The 18381-nt window shown below is 39.5% G+C and overlaps 1 protein-coding gene across 2 annotated transcripts in view; it reads right to left on the minus strand.

Moving 5' to 3' along the window:
* Positions 1-18381, minus strand: part of LOC126253863 (uncharacterized) — an 83848-nt gene that overhangs the window by 11531 nt on the left and 53936 nt on the right. For both annotated transcript variants that reach the window (XM_049955261.1, XM_049955262.1), the window contains 2 exons: positions 17094-17233; positions 8650-8861 (listed from right to left, as the gene is read on the minus strand). In XM_049955261.1, the coding sequence (XP_049811218.1) occupies positions 8650-8861; positions 17094-17233 (352 nt within the window). The remainder of the gene's footprint in view (positions 1-8649; positions 8862-17093; positions 17234-18381) is intronic.

Genomic DNA, 18381 nt, shown 5'->3' on the forward strand with positions numbered 1-18381 from the left:
TAGTGGTGTAGCCGATGTATTTATATGAGTGATTGCTTTGTGTATTTTGCTGGTTTCTGCTCGTCCTAGAAAGAATTTTCTTAAATTGTCTACCCGTCCATAATGTAGGTTTTTTATGTCGATAAATCCCCTTCCTCCTTCCTTTCTGCTTAATGTGAATCTTTCTGTTGCTGAATGTATGTGATGTATTCTACATTTGTGGCACTGTGATCGTGTTAGTGTATTGAGTGCTTCTAGGCCTGTGTTACTCCATTTCACTACTCCAAATGAGTAGGTCAATATTGGTATAGCATAAGTATTTATAGCTTTTGTCTTGTTTCTTGCTGTCAATTCTGTTTTCAGTATTTTTGTTAGTCTTTGTCCATATTTTTCTTTTATTTCTTCTTTAATATTTGTATTATCTATTCCTATTTTCTGTCTGTATGCTAGATATTTATAGGCATCTGCTTTTTCCATCGCTTCTATGCAGTCACTGTGGTTATCCAATATGTAATCTTCTTGTTTAGTGTGTTTTCCCTTGACTATGTTATTTTTCTTACATTTGTCTGTTCCAAAAGCCATATTTATATCATTGCTGAATACCTCTGTTATCTTTAGTAATTGGTTGAGTTGTTGATTTGTTGCTGCCAGTAGTTTTAGATCATCCATGTATAGCAATTGTGTGGATGGATATGTGTGTGTGTGCGCGCGCGAGTGTATACCTGTCCTTTTTTCCCCCTAAGGTAAGTCTTTCCGCTCCCGGGATTGGAATGACTCCTTACCCTCTCCCTTAAAACCCACATCCTTCCGTCTTTCCCTCTCCTTCCCTCTTTCCTGATGAGGCAACAGTTTGTTGCGAAAGCTTGAATTTTGTGTGTGTGTTTGTGTGTCTATCGACCTGCCAGCGCTTTCGTTCGGTAAGTCACAACATCTTTGTTTTTGGATATGTTAAATAATTTAGTTAGATGTGAATGTGTTGAGGTGAACTTCTTTAGCCAGAAATTTGCTATTTTATCTTTTCCAGGGTCTTTCCAATTGTGAGTAGAATTAATTGCTTGGATGACTTCATGTTGCAAAATTATCACTTCAGGCATTTGTGGTATCATCTTGTATGTATCTATTTCTGCTTGTATCCACCGTGCATGCCTGTTAAGTTGTACTGGGTTTGACCATATGTTGCTCCAGAAGTGTTCCATGTCTGTTATGTTTGGTGGATTGTCTATTTTAATGTGTGTGTTATCTATTGTCTGGTAAAATTTCTTTTGGTTTGTGTTGAATGTTTAGTTTTGTTTCCTTCTATTTTCACTTTTTTTTTGTATTTTCTAAGTCGTTTGGCCAATGCTTGTAATTTCTGCTTCTTTTCATCTAATTGCTCCATCGCTTCTTGTTGTGAGATTTTACCTAACCTTTTTCGGTTTTTTTTTTCTGACATTTCATTTCTTATAAATTGTGTTAGCTGTCCGATGTCTTTTCTCAGTTTTTCTATTCTGATCTGTAGCCTGTGTTGCCATGCTGGTTTTGTGGGTTTCTTCTGTGTGTTGGTTGGTTCTGATCTCTGCCTAGTGTGTATATTTAGTGTAGTGAGTGCTCCTATATAAACCAGTAGTTGTAACTCTTCCATAGTTGTGTTTTCATTTATTTTGTTGTGTATGATTGTGTTGATAGTTTTTATTGTTGTTTCGACTTGTGGGTTATTTGGCGGTCTATGCAAGAATGGTCTAATGTCCGTATTTGTGTCTTTGTATTCTATATATTTCAGCTGAAATTTTTCATCTGTATCTAACATGTGTGTCACTTCGTGTTCTATTTGTGCTTGTTCTGGTGGCTGTCTTAAGATTTCGTTTTCCTCTGACTGTTTAATTGATGCGTGTTGTTCTTTGTTTGTTTGCTCTGGGATGTTTGAGTCCATTACTCTATTTTCTTCTTCTTCTGTTTGCACATTATTTTGTTCTAGTATTTGTTGAACTTGTTGTTTGATGTTTTCTAATTCTGACTGGGGTATCCTGTTATTTTTGATTATTACACGGATCTGATCAGCTAGTCGTTGTTCTGTTAAAAATTTTAATTCTGGGTATCTGGTGATAAATGTTGTGTATACTTGTGATCTGTATCCAGTTGTGTTGGTTCCTAGATTTGTTGCTTGGTAATAACAGACCATGAGGTGTCGATTAACTTCATCTGACCATCTCATCCTCTGTCTTTGTTTTCCTTCTAGGGTGGTTGCAGGACGCATATCCTGCAAAACACCTCTATTTGGATTTAAATCATTTTCCAGTTGGCTAGCAGTGTCGTTACCATTGTGGGCGGGCATAGGGTTCAAGCGTCGTCCCCGACCGCTTGTCCGAGGCTTCTTTAGTTCTGTCCAGAACCAACTAATCACAATAAAAGGGGGGGTTAGCCCTATTAGTGGTTTGTTCTTTTCGTCGCCTTTTACGACTGGCAGAACATACTGGAGGCCTATTCTTTTATTATTATTATTATTATTATTATTATTATTACATTCTGGATTTTCCACTGAGTGCATCCCGTGTGTGCGTGCATAAAGCTGCCAAGTAGGTGGTTAAAATTTTTTATGGCTAAATCCTTCATTTCTTTCTGGGCTACATTAAGGTAGTTGGCTATCATGTGCTCATGTGCTAGAGCACACTGTAAATATCACATTAAAATTATGTCTTTCCTCTTTGAATGCAAATTGGAAATCACACTAAAATTACACCATTTCTCTTCAAAAATATGCAAATAAAATGGACAGTATGTTTTGCAGCTCTCTCTCCACAGTGATCAGAAACCAGTGTTGAGTGCTGACACGATGGTCAGCTGCACTATGCTCAACTCAGAGAAGAGAGGCAGCAGTATTTTAAAGTGTTAATGCTCTGAAGTGACGTTATCCCTTCTGGCACTACAAATGAACCTTGCCCACAGCATCAGGTCAATATTTTTCTCTGAAACTGCATGTAATGTACTGTGCAAGTATAGAGAATGAGTAGTTTTGGAGGAGCAATGTTAAACAATAAACTGTAAAATTTAAATATATTTAAACAGTTCAATTTATAATATAAAATTAATATCTTCACTTTAACAGTATTATGAAAAGGATAGCTGCTACCCACCACATAGTGGAGATGCTGAGTTGCAGATAGGCACAACAAAAAGACTGTCAGAAAGTGAGCTTTCAGCGAACAAGGCCTTCATCAAGATCAAGAAAAGGCATCACACACACACACACACACACACACACACACACACACACACAAAACCACCACAGTCTCCGGCTGCTAAGGCCATACTGCGAGTAGCAGCACATAATGGGAGAAACAACTGGTTGGTGGTGGTGGTGGTGGTGGTGGTGGTGGTGGTGGTGGTGGTGGGGGTTAAGGAGAAGGCTGGGGCAGGGAGGGGGAAGGATAGCAGGCTAGGGGTGGGAGATGGCAAACTGCTGCTTATGTGATCATACAGGGACGAGCAGGAGAGAGGCTAGGGCAGCTAGGTGCAGCCGGTTGGTTGGTTGGTTTAAAGAGAGAAAGGGACCAAACTACGAGGTCATCAGTCCCTTGTTCCTAATAAAACAATGCCACAAGGGTGAGAAAAGAATGGACAAAACATATAACACAAAACGGAAAGAAAGGAAAAGCCACAAGAATGAAGGGAAGGCAATGAATACTAAAAGGAATAAAAGAGGACAATAAAAGAAGTGAGAGACACTAGAAACAGAAGGGAGTAAAACATGAAAGCAGATTACAGTGGCTGGCCAACCATGAGAATAAAAAGGGAAAGCCAGCCACTCTGCAACACATTAAAACCTCCACCCTAAAAGCACTAGGGTGGAGGACACAGAGGTACAAAGGATATGCCCTAAAACCTACATAGAAGTATAAAACCCACTCTCACAGATAAAATGTAAAACTAAAGCTGTGGTGGAGGCATTGTCACTGAACACCGAAGGCAGGGTGCTGGGAAAGTTAAAAGTTGGCCGCAGAGCGGTTAAAAGTGGGCAGTCCAGCACGAGGTGGAAAGCTGGCATTTGGGAGCCACAGCGACACTGGGGTGGGTCCTCGTGATGGAGTAGGTAACCATGCGTTAGCCATGTATGGCCAATGCGGAGCTGGCAGAGGACAACTGATTCCCTGCAAGAGGCCTGCATGGAAGACTTCCATACGTTCATAGTCTCCTTAATGACATGCAGTTTGTCGTGGGCGCTGTTATGCCATTCCGTCTCCCAAAGCCGGAAAACCCTGTGGTGTAACAAAGAACGCAGGTCAGCTTTGGAGATGCCTATCTCCAGAAGAGGTTTCTGCATTGCCTGTTTGGCCAGCCTGTTGGCAAGTTCGTTGCTGGGGATTCCGACGTGTCCTGGGGTCCACACTAACACCACGGAACAGCGGGACTGTTCCAGGGCATAGATGAACTCCTGAATGGATGCTACCAGAAGGTGGTGAGGGTAACACTGGTTGATAGCTTGTAGGCTGCTCAGTGAGTCAGTACACAGGAGAAATGACTCGCCAGGGATGAGGCGATGTACTCAAGAGCACAAGATATGGCCGCCAGCTCGGCAGTGAAACCACTGCAGCCAACTGGCAAGGAGTGCTGCTGAACATGTCCTCCATGAACATATGCGAAGCCTACGTGACCATCAGCCACTGAGCCGTCGGTGTAAATCACTTCAGAGCCCCGGTACACGTCAAGAATCGAGAAGAAGTGACAGCGGAGAGTGGCGGGGTTAAAGGAGTCCTTAGGGCCATACAAAAGGTCCAGACGAAGCTGCGGCCAAGGCGTACACCATGGAGGCATATGTGAACGGCCCCGATCTGGGCCGCCGATGCGGGAGATGGACGGCCGCAGGCGGGAAAAGGAGACGGTAAATTGGATGCTCAGGGGAACTATGAATGTGTGCTGCGTAACTGTGAGCAGTTGTGCACGTCTGATCTGCAGTGGAGGGACACCAGCCTCCACCAGTACACTGGTCACTGCACTTGTCCTAAAAGCTCCTGTCACTAATCAAACCCCACAGTGGTGCACAGGGTCGAGTAAATGCAATGCTGAAGGTTAGACGGAGGGCGGGGTGGGGGAGAAAGACTGTGGGTGTGATGGTGGAATAGAGGGCTGTGTAGTGCTGGAATGGGAACAGGCAAGGGGGCTAGATGGGTAAGGACAATGACTAACGAAGGTTGACACCAGGACGTTTACGGGAACATAGGATATATTGCAGGGAGCTTTCCCACCTGCGCAGCTCACAAAAGCTGGTGTTGGTGGGAATGATCCAGATGGCAAAGGCTGTGAAGCAGTAATTGAAATGAAGAACACAGCATTGAGCACTGTGCTCAGCAACAGGGTGGTCCAGCTGTTTCTTGGCCATAGTTTGTCGGTGGCCATTCATGCAGGTAGACAGCTTGTCATGCCCACATAGAATACAGCACAGCTGTTGCAGCTTAGCTCATAAATCACTAGACTGGTTTTGCAGGCAACCCTGCCTTTGATGGGATTGGAGATGCTCGTGACCAGACTGGAGTGGGTGGTCGTGGTGGTGGTGGTGGTGGTGGTGGTAGTGGTGGTGGTAGGGTGTACAGGACAGACCTTGCATCTAGGTCTATTCTACATTGGCATGACAACCAACAAGCTGTCTGTCAGCATGAACAGCCACCAACGAACTGTGGCCAAGAAACAGCTGGACCACCCTGTTGCTGAGCATGCTGCACAACACAATGTTCTTCATTTCAGTGACTGCTTCATAGCCTGTGCCATCTCGATCCTTCCCACCAAAACCAGCTTTTCTGAAATGTGTGTACTCTCCCTGCAATATATCCTACATTCCCATAACCTCCTAGCCTCAACCTTATCCATATGGCCCCTTCCCTGTTCCCACTCCAGCAATACACAGCCCTCTAGTCCACCAATGCACCCACAGTCTTGACTTCTCTCCATTTCCACACTCCCCCCCCCCCTCCCACCAACTTCCGTATAACCTCCTGACTGCACCTAGCTGTCCTACCCTCTCTCCACCTCGTCCCTGTATGTCCCACAAGCAGTACTTTACCATCCTCCATCTCTACCCTGCTATCATTCCCCCTCCCCACCCCAGCCTCCTCCTCACTCCAACCACCCAGTTGCCTCTTCCATAATGTGCTGCTGCTCACAGCCAGGGCTCAGCAGCCAGGGACTGGTCGTGTGTGTGTGTGTGGGGGGGGGGGGGGGGAGGAGGGCGTGGTATGCATTGTCTATTTCTTATTTCTGACAAAGACCTTGTTGGCCGAGAGTGCACTTTCTGAGAGTCTTTATGTTGTGCCTACATGCGATTTAGCATCTCTGCTATATGGTTATTAGGAACTTAATATCATGTTCCTAACACTGTTATATTCCGTACTGGATTTTCCATTGTCTGATATATTCAACTGAGTATGGTTACAGTTAAGTCAGACGGTTACAAGTCATTTCTCCTTCGAGTATTTCTGAATGATACTGTTGTTTTCAAACAAACAATAATTGCTAACAACAAACTTCATTAGGGAGTAAATGTACTGTGGGCTGTTGTCAGTGTGCCCAATTGCTTAAAGAGATGCTTACAAGAGCTCCTGAAGTGGACACATCATGTTAATCCTATTACATGCTTCTGTGCAACAGACATTTTTGCCTGCCCTCTCCTCTAAGCTGTGTTACCCCAGAATATGATGCCAAACGACATTTGTGAATGAAATTAGGAAAGGTAAGTCAATTGTTTGACATTTTCTGCTCCACTATCTCTTATTATCAATAATGTCAAAGTTGCAGAGCTTAGACATTTAATAAGCTCTGTAACATGCAACTCCCAGTTCAGTTTCTTATCAGTAAAACACACACAAATTCAGAATATCAATTTCATTTATTAGTTTACTTTCATGCATTGTTTCTAATAGTGTGGCCAGTTCTTGTGTAGTACAGAATTGCATGTCTTCTGTTTTATTGTAGTTCAGTGCCAGTTCATTCACAGTGAACCAGCTATTAATTTTCTAGTAAATATTATTCACTTTTTTCACGAGCAGAACTGGGTATGGAAGGAGTGACCCATTTTACAACTCTTGGAAGCAGAAATGCCAAACACTGTCAATGAGCAAATCACTTGCCAAAGCAGGCCAATATTCGCTCACTTCACATCAGACTTTGCTTAATGAACCCCCGTGTCAGGGCAGTTAATTAGACATACAATTTATTCTTGGTCTTCTAGATCAAAATAGGAGTTTTCAGAGGACCTCACATTTATGTCCCTTTATGTGGTGAATGATTTACCAAGAAGAATAATTCACTAACAAGGACAATGGAATGAAGATTTCTTTAAAAGAAGTTAGGAAGAACTTTGTTGGTATAAAAATGTAGCCCAACTATGCGTATTTGACTGGAAGAATGATGGCTTTTCACAAGCTTTGGATTGCACAGGTGTGATTATATATTTTCTCAACAGTACTCTGGTTCAACTCCTGGCTACACTGAGGCCATTTCTTTGAAAACAAAGTATTACATTAAGAGCTTCATACTGTGGAACATCATTATACAGGATAATGAAACAAGAATATATTGGATGACTACTATTGATGCATTAAAATAAAAGTACCCTGAACAAGATTACAAACATAAAAGCTGGAAATGTAAATTTTTACATGGACAGTATGTCTGCACATTTTCTTCTCATTGCCTTCATTATGTTTATATTAATTTCCTATTACCATTCAGACTACAAGAAAATACAGATAATAACAGACACATCTTATTACTTCAAGAATACTAGTAAAGGAAAACACTCGCCACGGAGTGGCTGCACTATTAGTCTGAGACACACATGCTGAATATCAAGATCTGACTGGTGGCACAGTTGGTGGGGCACGATTCTATAAGCCGTCGGCCAGCCAGTAGATTGCACTACGGAGATGCCGTGCACGCACCTGAGAGTGAAGGAACCTGCGATATCCATGGCACGCCATACCACTGTGCACCCAGGTTGTGGGTGTGAAATCTTACGTGGGCCACTACAATTGTAATAAATAAATCTTTCATACTCCAAACAAGTTTCTTCCATGTGTCCTTGTTTATTAGGACAGAACTGCTTATTTTTTAAATAAAGGAAGGAAACCTCTTATGTGCTGATAGTATTATAGTCAGTCTGTCAAACAATTACCACAGTGGGGGAATATCTGAGGTTGTATTGCAAACAAACAACAGATTGTGCCAAAACTGACTCCAGATATTTCATGTCTTGAACCAGTTCAAAACAACTAGTTCATAACAGAGGTATGGTATCAACATCAAACTTTTATTCCACAGTGTTACCCATTCATTTAGTTACTTCTGTACTAATACAGCTAACAGCACTGAACTGTGAAAACTGAATCTGTGAATGTGAAAGCTTTGTAAAAGCGTTTCCAACATTAGCTACTACTGTATAATAAGTGATTGTACTGCCAATATGATTATATATTCAACTGTATTACATGAGAGATATGTTGAAATTTATTTGTTCTCTTACTGATGTTTGAAGTACCTGCATCATCCACATAAGTAGCTGCTAGAGGAGTTTTCTAGACTTTTTTGAAACTGGGTAAGTAATATACAAGTCAGATTACACCACATTAGATCAATTTCCTCTCTCTCTCTCTCTCTCTCTCTCTCTCTCTCTCTCTCTCTCTCTCTCCCTCCTGTTCAACATACCTGACACCTCCCTTCTCCAATGCATGGATACCACAAATTGTAGTACCTCCAGGTGAGCACACTTCATCTTTCAACTGCCCTGGATGCTTCCCTGTCTCTAGCACCATTTTCGCAGCACCTAGCACTGTCTGAGAAGCAAACTGTGTCGCCATAGCTCGAGGAACACCCATCTTCACTGCACCATCAGATAATGCTTCAATAATGAGGTACACCTATTAAAAATGAAAGCCTTAGTATGTGATAACATATAAAAAATAGACATCAATAACTTTCGTGAAACAACTAATTAAAATGACAATCCAAGCAAATATTTACACCCTAGTATTAAGAAACAATGACAGTGACTAAGCTATTTACTTAAAGCTGGCACCATGTAGGGGCATAGGTGTGTGTGTGTGTGTGTGTGTGTGTGTGTGTGTGTGTGTGTGTGTGTGTGTGTGTGTGTGTGTGTGCGCGTGTGTCAGCATGCACACGTGTGTGTGCGCACTGTAGCTTGTCAAAGGATAACTCGAAACCTAGCACGTTTTCCTTCTTTTGTATGTGCCTTTCGATGACTTGACATTTCTGCTTCTCACTGAGAGATCTCTTTTAGTCCTTATTTTTTAAGTATTTACTTGAAGTAAAAGGTTTATGTAAATGTTAACAACATTTTAGCAATTTAGTATTGTTTTGTGAAGCACCACAATTAACCCAAAAGCTGTGCACTCTGCTCCGCTAAAGAAATTGAGTCCTCAATAATCGAAGCTGCAATCTACTGACGTTGGCACTCACAACTGAATTAGTGCTGCAGAAAAATATGTATAAACTTACAAAAATATTAATTTGTTATTCTCCACAATTTAAGGAAAATCTGCTTGTTTTATGAACAATCAATTTTGTAAGGTAATAAAAACAATGCAATATCACAAATACTTACAAATTTTTAAATATATTTAATTAGTGACTGATCCAGGAAAAACCTAGGATACTGAAAGTACTGAAGCACTGCATAAGAAATGGGGAAAAAGCTGCAGCTGTTCTTTTTGCGAGTTTGAATGAATGAAAACATGATTGGTGAAATGAGAACTTCCTTCTGACATGCTCTTCTTAATTAACAGAAGTCTCCTCTGTAGGAAGAAAGTGTATAACCATGTTATGTTGCTGGGTGAATTTCAAAATAGAAGAGAATCTTCACTGTGTTTGTATACTTGTTTTTTGAAATGTCATGATCAATGTCTTGTTCTGAAGTTAATAAATTTGCACAGCTAACAAACTTTTCAGTTGCCAACTGAATTGAGAGCTTTATTAGCTTGTCATTTTCCAAGAAAGAAATATGAACTTAATCCACCATCACGCTATTTCACTACCATCATTATACAGATATATAAGATGCGCAATGCCGAGATTATTTCTCACACAATTGTTAATAACATAGTTGCACCAGCAACAGCAGCCTACTCTCTAAGCACTTACCAATGCTAAACATCATCACAGGGCAACGCAAGTGTGGTACACAGAATGCTATGAATATTAGAGATCAAGAGCAGCAGTGTTGATCCACAGCAGCAGCTTTAAATCAATAACTTATGTTAAATTTTAATGTGACCTCTCTATACAGGTGTTTCTACATTCTTTGGAAAGGAATGTGGTATGGTGTAATAGTTGGCCTGACACAAAGTATCTCCTGTAATATAAAAATATGCACTTACTATCTAACATAGCCTCCTTTTATGTCAGGGTACATCAACCAACATTTTTTCCCCAGAGGATAAATTCCCTCCATGAAGTACAATTATGGAAGATGTGCAAAATGCTGATCTATGACTGCCATAATCTCTTCAATAAACTAAGAAATTTTCAAAGAAAAATTACTGCAGATGCAGCAATAGGTGGAAAAGAAAGTGTCAGCTCTGGAAAATAGGCTGGACAATCTGCAGCACATCAATGGTGCTAGAAATATTACTGCCACATAGCTAGCGGTTTACTGTTGATACAGCTTAATGCGCCAATTTCTCAAATACTTAAAATAAATTTGTACTACAGACAATTTAATGAGCTGTATCTATGAATTTCAAATGAGTGATATCTGGAAATTGCCCTTATGTATGCTTACAGTATAATGCCAGCTGATGTAGTACCTGTCATAGAGCAAATAAATGTAATGTAATGTAATGTAATTGGATGGATAAAAAAATTTACTCACCAAGTGGCAGCAGACCACCACCGCGATCAGATTAAAAATGATTTAGAAACAGGGGTAGAAACCAAATGTGCAGTAGTTGTAGAGGAAAAACTGGTAAAAGTAAATAAAAATGTAGATTCAAAATTGGCTGAAATAGAGGAAAAATTGGAAGAGGTATAAAATCTAAAGCAAAGTGTAAGTGGCAGTGGATCTGATTCTGACTGTAGTTGTAATGATGATAGCAATGACGAATCCGGTAGTGATGAAAATGGAGTATTTGAATTTATAATTGATAAGTAGTGCAATGTATTAAGTAAAAAAAGAATAAAGGAGGATAATGTTAGGCCTAATGAAGAGTTAGAGAATGGTAATGAGAAACAGAGCCATGCTCTCTGTCGTACGACTGTGTCTGATGATAATTTTGGTAAGCACGATGATAAGTTTTTGCAAGGATAGGATTAATGAGGATTTGTTGTATGAAGAAGATCATATGGTAAGTAAAAATGAAGTGTAGCCCACTGTAATAACAGCAAGGGTACAAGAGATACATGTTAAGTGTTTACTGGACAGTGGCAGTGGCAGTGACTTGACTGGCATTTTACAGGAATTTTTTGAACCTATTATCAACACAGACAGTATAGTAATAACGCATGTTTCTGGAATAAAAATTGTTGGTGTTACTGGTAAGCTACCAATGAGTGTGGAACAAGAGGTACTATTAACCGTGGAATTGGCACGACAGCTGTTGGACTGCAATTTCTTGGTAATTCAAAATCTCAGCATTGATGTAACATTTAGGACTAATTTCTTGTGCAATTAGCACAAGGATTCAACATTCTGTGTTGGATTCATTATGAGGTGATAATGATTACCCCAACTGTCTGTCTCATTTTTCATGTTTCCCGAGGCAGTCAAACTCTTCTCCTACCCTATCTGTAGTTTTTAAGTGAATCGGAAACATTCTTTCTTTGACTGCCATGTGATTTTGTACAGCAGCATACACTATCTACCCATAGAAGTGTCATGGTACAGCCTTTTCTAGCATTAAGGAATTACCACTGTAAACATAGTCACCTGGAGTAATGTGTGTGGAAAGAATAAGCAAGGTTTGTAAATATATCGCCCTTTAGGCTAGAATCCTACGTAATTCGATGGAATACGTGTAAGAATAGTTTTTCTGAACGATAATTTTGTCTGATCAGTAATGAGAGTTATGTTTGCCTTGGCGTAAAGATCTGTTACTGTGGAGTGTTTTTCAGTAGAATCAATTTTGCAGTAAATAAGTAGAGCAGGTGTTTATTTATTAGATAATGAAACAATAATGAAATAATAAAATAATGAATAATGTTAGGGTCTTAAAGGTTAGGAAGCCTGTCTCTGCAGTAGGGATATTTTTCGAGAACGCATTCCACTAGCTAACGAGGTAAGAAACGTAAGCAAAATAATTGAGCTGACAGACACGACTAATGAAAAAAAATAACTGTATTCAAACAAATTTGGTGTAACTGTGTTGATCTAAATTTTGAACTAGGCAATGTTGAGTACTGTGTATGTTGTGTAATTCATGACACTGCAGCTGAGAATGAGAGCTTAATATAAAGAGCATTATTTTTGTGAGGTACGAGTGATATAAGGCTGCATCATTGGATCAATAGGTTATCTGAAAACTTATTTGTATTCCGAGCGGTAATACTGGAATGAAGAAAAGTAATTTTGCTGATCAACCGATAACGGTGGTGCTACACTGATGTGAATATTCTGACAGGTAAACTATTTGGTAGCAATTTTGTGAGGATTTAATTTTCTGGTTGAATGAGAGTAATACTTAGAGTTGAGTGGAGAAGTAGGTCAATGATTTGGTACTATTACCATTCCCTTCATTTTGATTTGAGCAGTAATTAAGTTACGTGATGGTGACTATTCTTTTTTTCATAATGTAATGATCAAGAAATATATGCTACTGCACATCTTGAGTTTTTACTAGAGGTAATGCACACATTGAATTTTTGTTATTTTGCAAATAGAAAAGAAACCTGAGTCTTTCAGGTTTAACCAGTTTCAGACAGTTATGACTTAAAGAGTAATGTTTTGTAGTGTAATGTGCACTTGATTTAAAAAATTTTCCAGTCCACACCTTTTATACTATAGCAAAATTTATTGCTAATTATTGTAATGTTATGAGAACTATGTATTTAATTGTGAAGTAATGACTACCATTTTTGGTGTGAAAATTTTTTTTTTTAGGTTAAAGTTAGAAGTAAAAATAAGTGTACTAAAGTAGGATTTTTGTCTGAGTTTTTCATGTACTGTGGCAGAGGAGAACCATCTCCAAGGAACGTGATCGCAGTGCATTTCCTAACTGCCACTTGGACCTGTTGAAGGCATGGACAACTTGGTGAGAGAATGTGTAAAAGCTCATTGAAAAAGTGAAAGTGCTTGTGAAAATTACTAAACACTGAGCAAGTGAAATTTTTTGTCTAAACATGAACTGCAATGTGCAGTGTAATTTAACTTCTTTGCTAGCGATGAGGATTAATTTTTTGTTAAGCAAGACAGGACTCATATAAAATGACATGTATCTTTAAATGTAATCTTCGCTGAGCCAAAAAGGACATCACTTATGATGAAGATGCATAAATTTAGTTAAAAGAGTAACTTGTGGATATTTTATGTAAATGTATGATACACTGTATGTAAATATTTCGTATGGGGATTTTCATATGGCCAGTTCACATAAGTATAAATTTGATAAAACATATGTACTGTAGTTTTTGATAAGATTTTTTTTGTGTGTGTAGATTTTAAATTCAATTTCTGGCATCACTTGTAGTCACTGAATTGCCCAGTTAGCTATTTCCAATACCTATCTAGTCAATCCAATGAGAGGTCGATGTGACGAGGCAAGCTGGGATAATTTTTACTTCCCCTTTTGTTTTATCATCTGCCTCCTATGAATTCATTTTATTCTTAACTATTTACCATTAACATACATGAGCATAGTCTGCATTTTCATATAAGAGAAAGGCTGGCCCTCAGTTTTAAAGAATTTAACATCAGATCTAATTTAGTGCTTGGTTTGAATATAATAGAGGGAAACATTCCACGTGGGAAAAATATATCTAAAAACAAAGATGATGTGATGATGTGACTTACCGAACGAAAGAGCTGGCAGGTCGATAGAAACACAAACATACACACGAAATTCAAGCTTTCGCAACAAACGGTTGCTTCATCAGGAAAGAGGGAAGGAGAGGGAAAGACGAAAGGATATGGGTCTTAAGGGAGAGGGTAAGGAGTCATTCCAATCCCGGGAGTGGAAAGACTTACCTTAGGGGGGAAAAAGGACAGGTATACACTCGCGCACACACACACATCCATCCGTGTGTCTGTGTCTGTGTATGTGCAGATGGATGTGTGTGTGTGTGCGCGAGCGAGTGTATACCTGTCCTTTTTTCCCCCTAAGGTAAGTCTTTCCACTCCCGGGATTGGAATGACTCCTTACACTCTCCCTTAAGACCCACATCCTTTCGTCTTTCCCTCTCCTTCCCTCTTTCCTGATGTAGCAACCGTTTAGTGCTTGGTTTTACGTATGTAATTGATTTTCTAATTTATTTTAACTATTCCTAGTTAGTATCTCAAAAATGAGATCGACAGGAAGTGTAAAATGGCTAAGCAGGGGTGGCTAGAGGACAAATGTAAGGATGTAGAGTCTTGTCTCACTAGGGGTAAGATAGATGCTGCCTACAGGAAAATTAAAAGAGACCTTGGGAGAGAAGAGAACCACTTGTATGAATATCAAGAGCTCAGATGGCAACCCAGTTCTAAGCAAAGAAGGGAAGGCAGAAAGGTGGAAGGAGTATATAGAGGGTTTATACAAGGGCGATGTACTTGAGGACAATATTATGGAAATTGAAGAGGATGTTGATGAAGATGAAATGGGAGATAAGATACTGCGTGAAGAGTTTGACAGAGCACTGAAAGACCTGAGTCGAAACAAGGCCCCGGGAGTAGACAACATTCCATTAGAACTACTGATGGCCTTGGGAGAGCCAGTCGTGACAAAACTCTACCATCTGGTGAGCAAGATGTATGAGACAGGCGAAATACCCTCAGACTTCAAGAAGAATATAATAATTCCAATCCCAAAGAAAGCAGGTGTTGACAGATGTGAAAATTACCGAACTATCAGTTTAATAAGTCACAGCTGCAAAATACTAACGCGAATTCTTTACAGACGAATGGAAAAACTGGTAGAAGCGAACCTCGGGGAAGATCAGTTTGGATTCCGTAGAAATGTTGGAACACGTGAGGCAATACTAACCTTACGACTTATCTTAGAAGAAAGATTAAGAAAAGGCAAACCTACGTTTCTAGCATTTGTAGACTTAGAGAAAGCTTTTGACAACGTTAACTGGAATACTCTCTTTCAAATTCTGAAGGTGGCAGGGGTAAAATACAGGGAGCGAAAGGCTATTTACAATTTGTACAGAAACCAGATGGCAGTTATAAGAGTCGAGGGGCATGAAAGGGAAGCAGTGGTTGGGAAAGGAGTGAGACAGGGTTGTAGCCTCTCCCTGATGTTATTCAATCTGTATATTGAGCAAGCAGTGAAGGAAACAAAAGAAAAATTCGGAGTAGGTATTAAAATTCATGGAGAAGAAGTAAAAACTTTGAGGTTCGTCGATGACATTGTAATTCTGTCAGAGACAGCAAAGGACTTGGAAGAGCAGTTGAACGGAATGGACAGTGTCTTGAAAGGAGGATATAAGATGAACATCAACAAAAGCAAAACGAGTATAATGGAATGTAGTCAAATTAAATCGGGTGATGCTGAGGGGATTAGATTAGGAAATGAGACACTTAAAGTAGTAAAGGAGTTTTGCTATTTAGGGAGTAAAATAACTGATGATGGTCGAAGCAGAGAGGTTATAAAATGTAGACTGGCAATGGCAAGGAAAGCGTTTCTGAAGAAGAGAAATTTGTTAACATCGAGTATAGATTTAAGTGTCAGGAAGTCGTTTCTGAAAGTGTTTGTATGGAGTGTAGCCATGTATGGAAGTGAAACATGGACGATAACCAGTTTGGACAAGAAGAGAATAGAAGCTTTCGAAATGTGGTGCTACAGAAGAATGCTGAAGATAAGGTGGGTAGATCACGTAACTAATGAGGAGGTATTGAATAGGATTGGGGAGAAGAGAAGTTTGTGGCACAACTTGACTAGAAGAAGGGATCGGTTGGTAGGACATGTTTTGAGGCATCAAGGGATCACAAATTTAGCATTGGAGGGCAGCGTGGAGGGTAAAAATCGTAGAGGGAGACCAAGAGATGAATACACTAAGCAGATTCAGAAGGATGTAGGTTGCAGTAGGTACTGGGAGATGAAGCAGCTTGCACAGGATAGAGTAGCATGGAGAGCTGCATCAAACCAGTCTCAGGACTGAACACCACAACAACAACAACAGTTAGTATCTTTTGTTATAGGGTGAAACCAGTAATTGTTTCATAACTTCAATTCTATTGTTGATGTATAAACAAATATAAATTCTGTACCAATTATAAACATTTGGGGGAACAACTAATGGTAACCTTAAAGGATCTATTTGGCTCTATTCGAAAACATGTTGGCAAAACCAGCCCTTCATAATTCAGTAATTGTACTTCCTCAAGCCATTTGTCAGCCAGAAAGTACGTCGACACCGAGGACAAACAAATGAAGAGACAAATCAGGCGAACATTGTCACAACATATAATAGTTGTGGCCTGCACTAACAAATCTTGGCTAGCACAGGAGAGTTAATCTAAGTATCAATGGTACCATAAAAAATTGTTTGCCATTTGCAGTACAGTTTCATAGATACTGAAACAAAATACCACTTGTTAAAGACGACTGCACAAGATTAACTCATCAAATTTCTTTATCTACATTTAGTTAATATGAAAAATATTAATTAATATGAAAAAGATTATAATGTAACTGGACAGAAAAAAATCTACTCCCTAAGCAGTAGCAGGAGAACTCTCACATTCCTTCTCATTCCGTCTGATAAGTCTCCTCAGACCCGGGGTTCTGGGTTACTTTTCTTGAACTCTACCTCTTTTCCTAAACCTCACCAGTCCTTTTCCTTCACTCCCCTTCATTCCCCTTCAACTCTTCTGCTGAAAAGAGGAGCGACAGGCTCCGATAGCTTACATAGGATAAAACATTTCTTTATACGTGTGTTCTCCTGTCACCACTTGGTGAGCAGATTACTTTTGTTGAAATAGATTATTATGTTATACATACATATGCAGGCCCACATCCAGACAGACCACCAGCAGCATCAATCAAAGATTCTGAAATTTCTTGGCAAATGCCTCCAGTAGAGAGCATCATTTTCACTACTTCTGCATCCTTTTTAGTAGCTGTTGTGCCACAACTGAAAACTAATACATTAATTCTGCATTAGCAATTATTCAAAAATGAATCTTGTGCAATTACAGAGAAAATAGTGTCGGTTTACTTTTACATGAGTAAGAAAGGTAATAATTTCTATGGGGAAAATATAAAGGCAAAGAACTGCTTTACACAATTTGAGTCACCTAAGCTGTAAACCTTTCTGTAATCTGGTAAGTACCAGTAGTATAGAAGAAATTACTTTATTTTGATAATAGGAGTGCTTTGTTCCTAATAATTAATAGATTTATATCTTTTGGAGAAGTTCGTGATTTCATACCCAGTTAAGGAAATAAAATGAACTGGCTAGGGAGAAAACTTGTTACTACACCGCTGCAGTACCACTATAATAGGGATGAAGAAGAAACAGAGTTTGTAGTTTGACAGAACTTTATCATACATGAACACATAAGGCAAATATTTCTCTAAAAATGGATTTAATTTATTTTTGTCAATTACAATTTGTAATTAATTACAAAATGATTATGTTGCTTCATGATGAACAAGTGGGGCGGGTGTGGGGGGGGGGGGGGGGCAGACCTGAGCACAGCAGTTTTGTATACTTCTTTGAAAGCGAGCCAGCATGTCCAAGCATCATATTTAGCCAATAGTCAACAACTACAAGAAGATGCCACCATTCTGCTTTCATTCCTTGTGATCATTATTTAAGATGCTGTACTTGTAAACTGAAAATTCTTTTACTACACATGTTAAACTGGTTAGCTGCTTTGTGTATCTCATAGGAGAAAAGTGAATCACAGACAGGCAAAATGAAAGAAAATTGGCCAGGTGCGAGGTGGACTCATGCAGTGAGGGTTCCGTACAAACTTAATTATCTATATAGACAGTTCATCCGTTCCAGGAATCGAGATCTCTACCATTTATTCCTGTTACTGACATTTGATTTTGCAAGACAACAGTCTCACGGGTTGCAAGATTTTAGTTAATGTTTTAATTTTAATAATATAAATGTGACAAAGTCATGCAGGAGGCAGGCAACCATATCACTAGCTCTCCATTCAGGCTGACTGAGTCGCAATAGTGAAAGTCAAATATCATGCAATGAATGACTGTATTGTTCATATGACGTGTTTCAGAATGTATCCATAGTTAGATATCCAGGAGCAATTACTAGACA

This window comes from Schistocerca nitens, chromosome 1 (assembly GCF_023898315.1).
Source record: "Schistocerca nitens isolate TAMUIC-IGC-003100 chromosome 1, iqSchNite1.1, whole genome shotgun sequence".
Lineage (NCBI taxonomy): Eukaryota > Metazoa > Arthropoda > Insecta > Orthoptera > Acrididae > Schistocerca > Schistocerca nitens.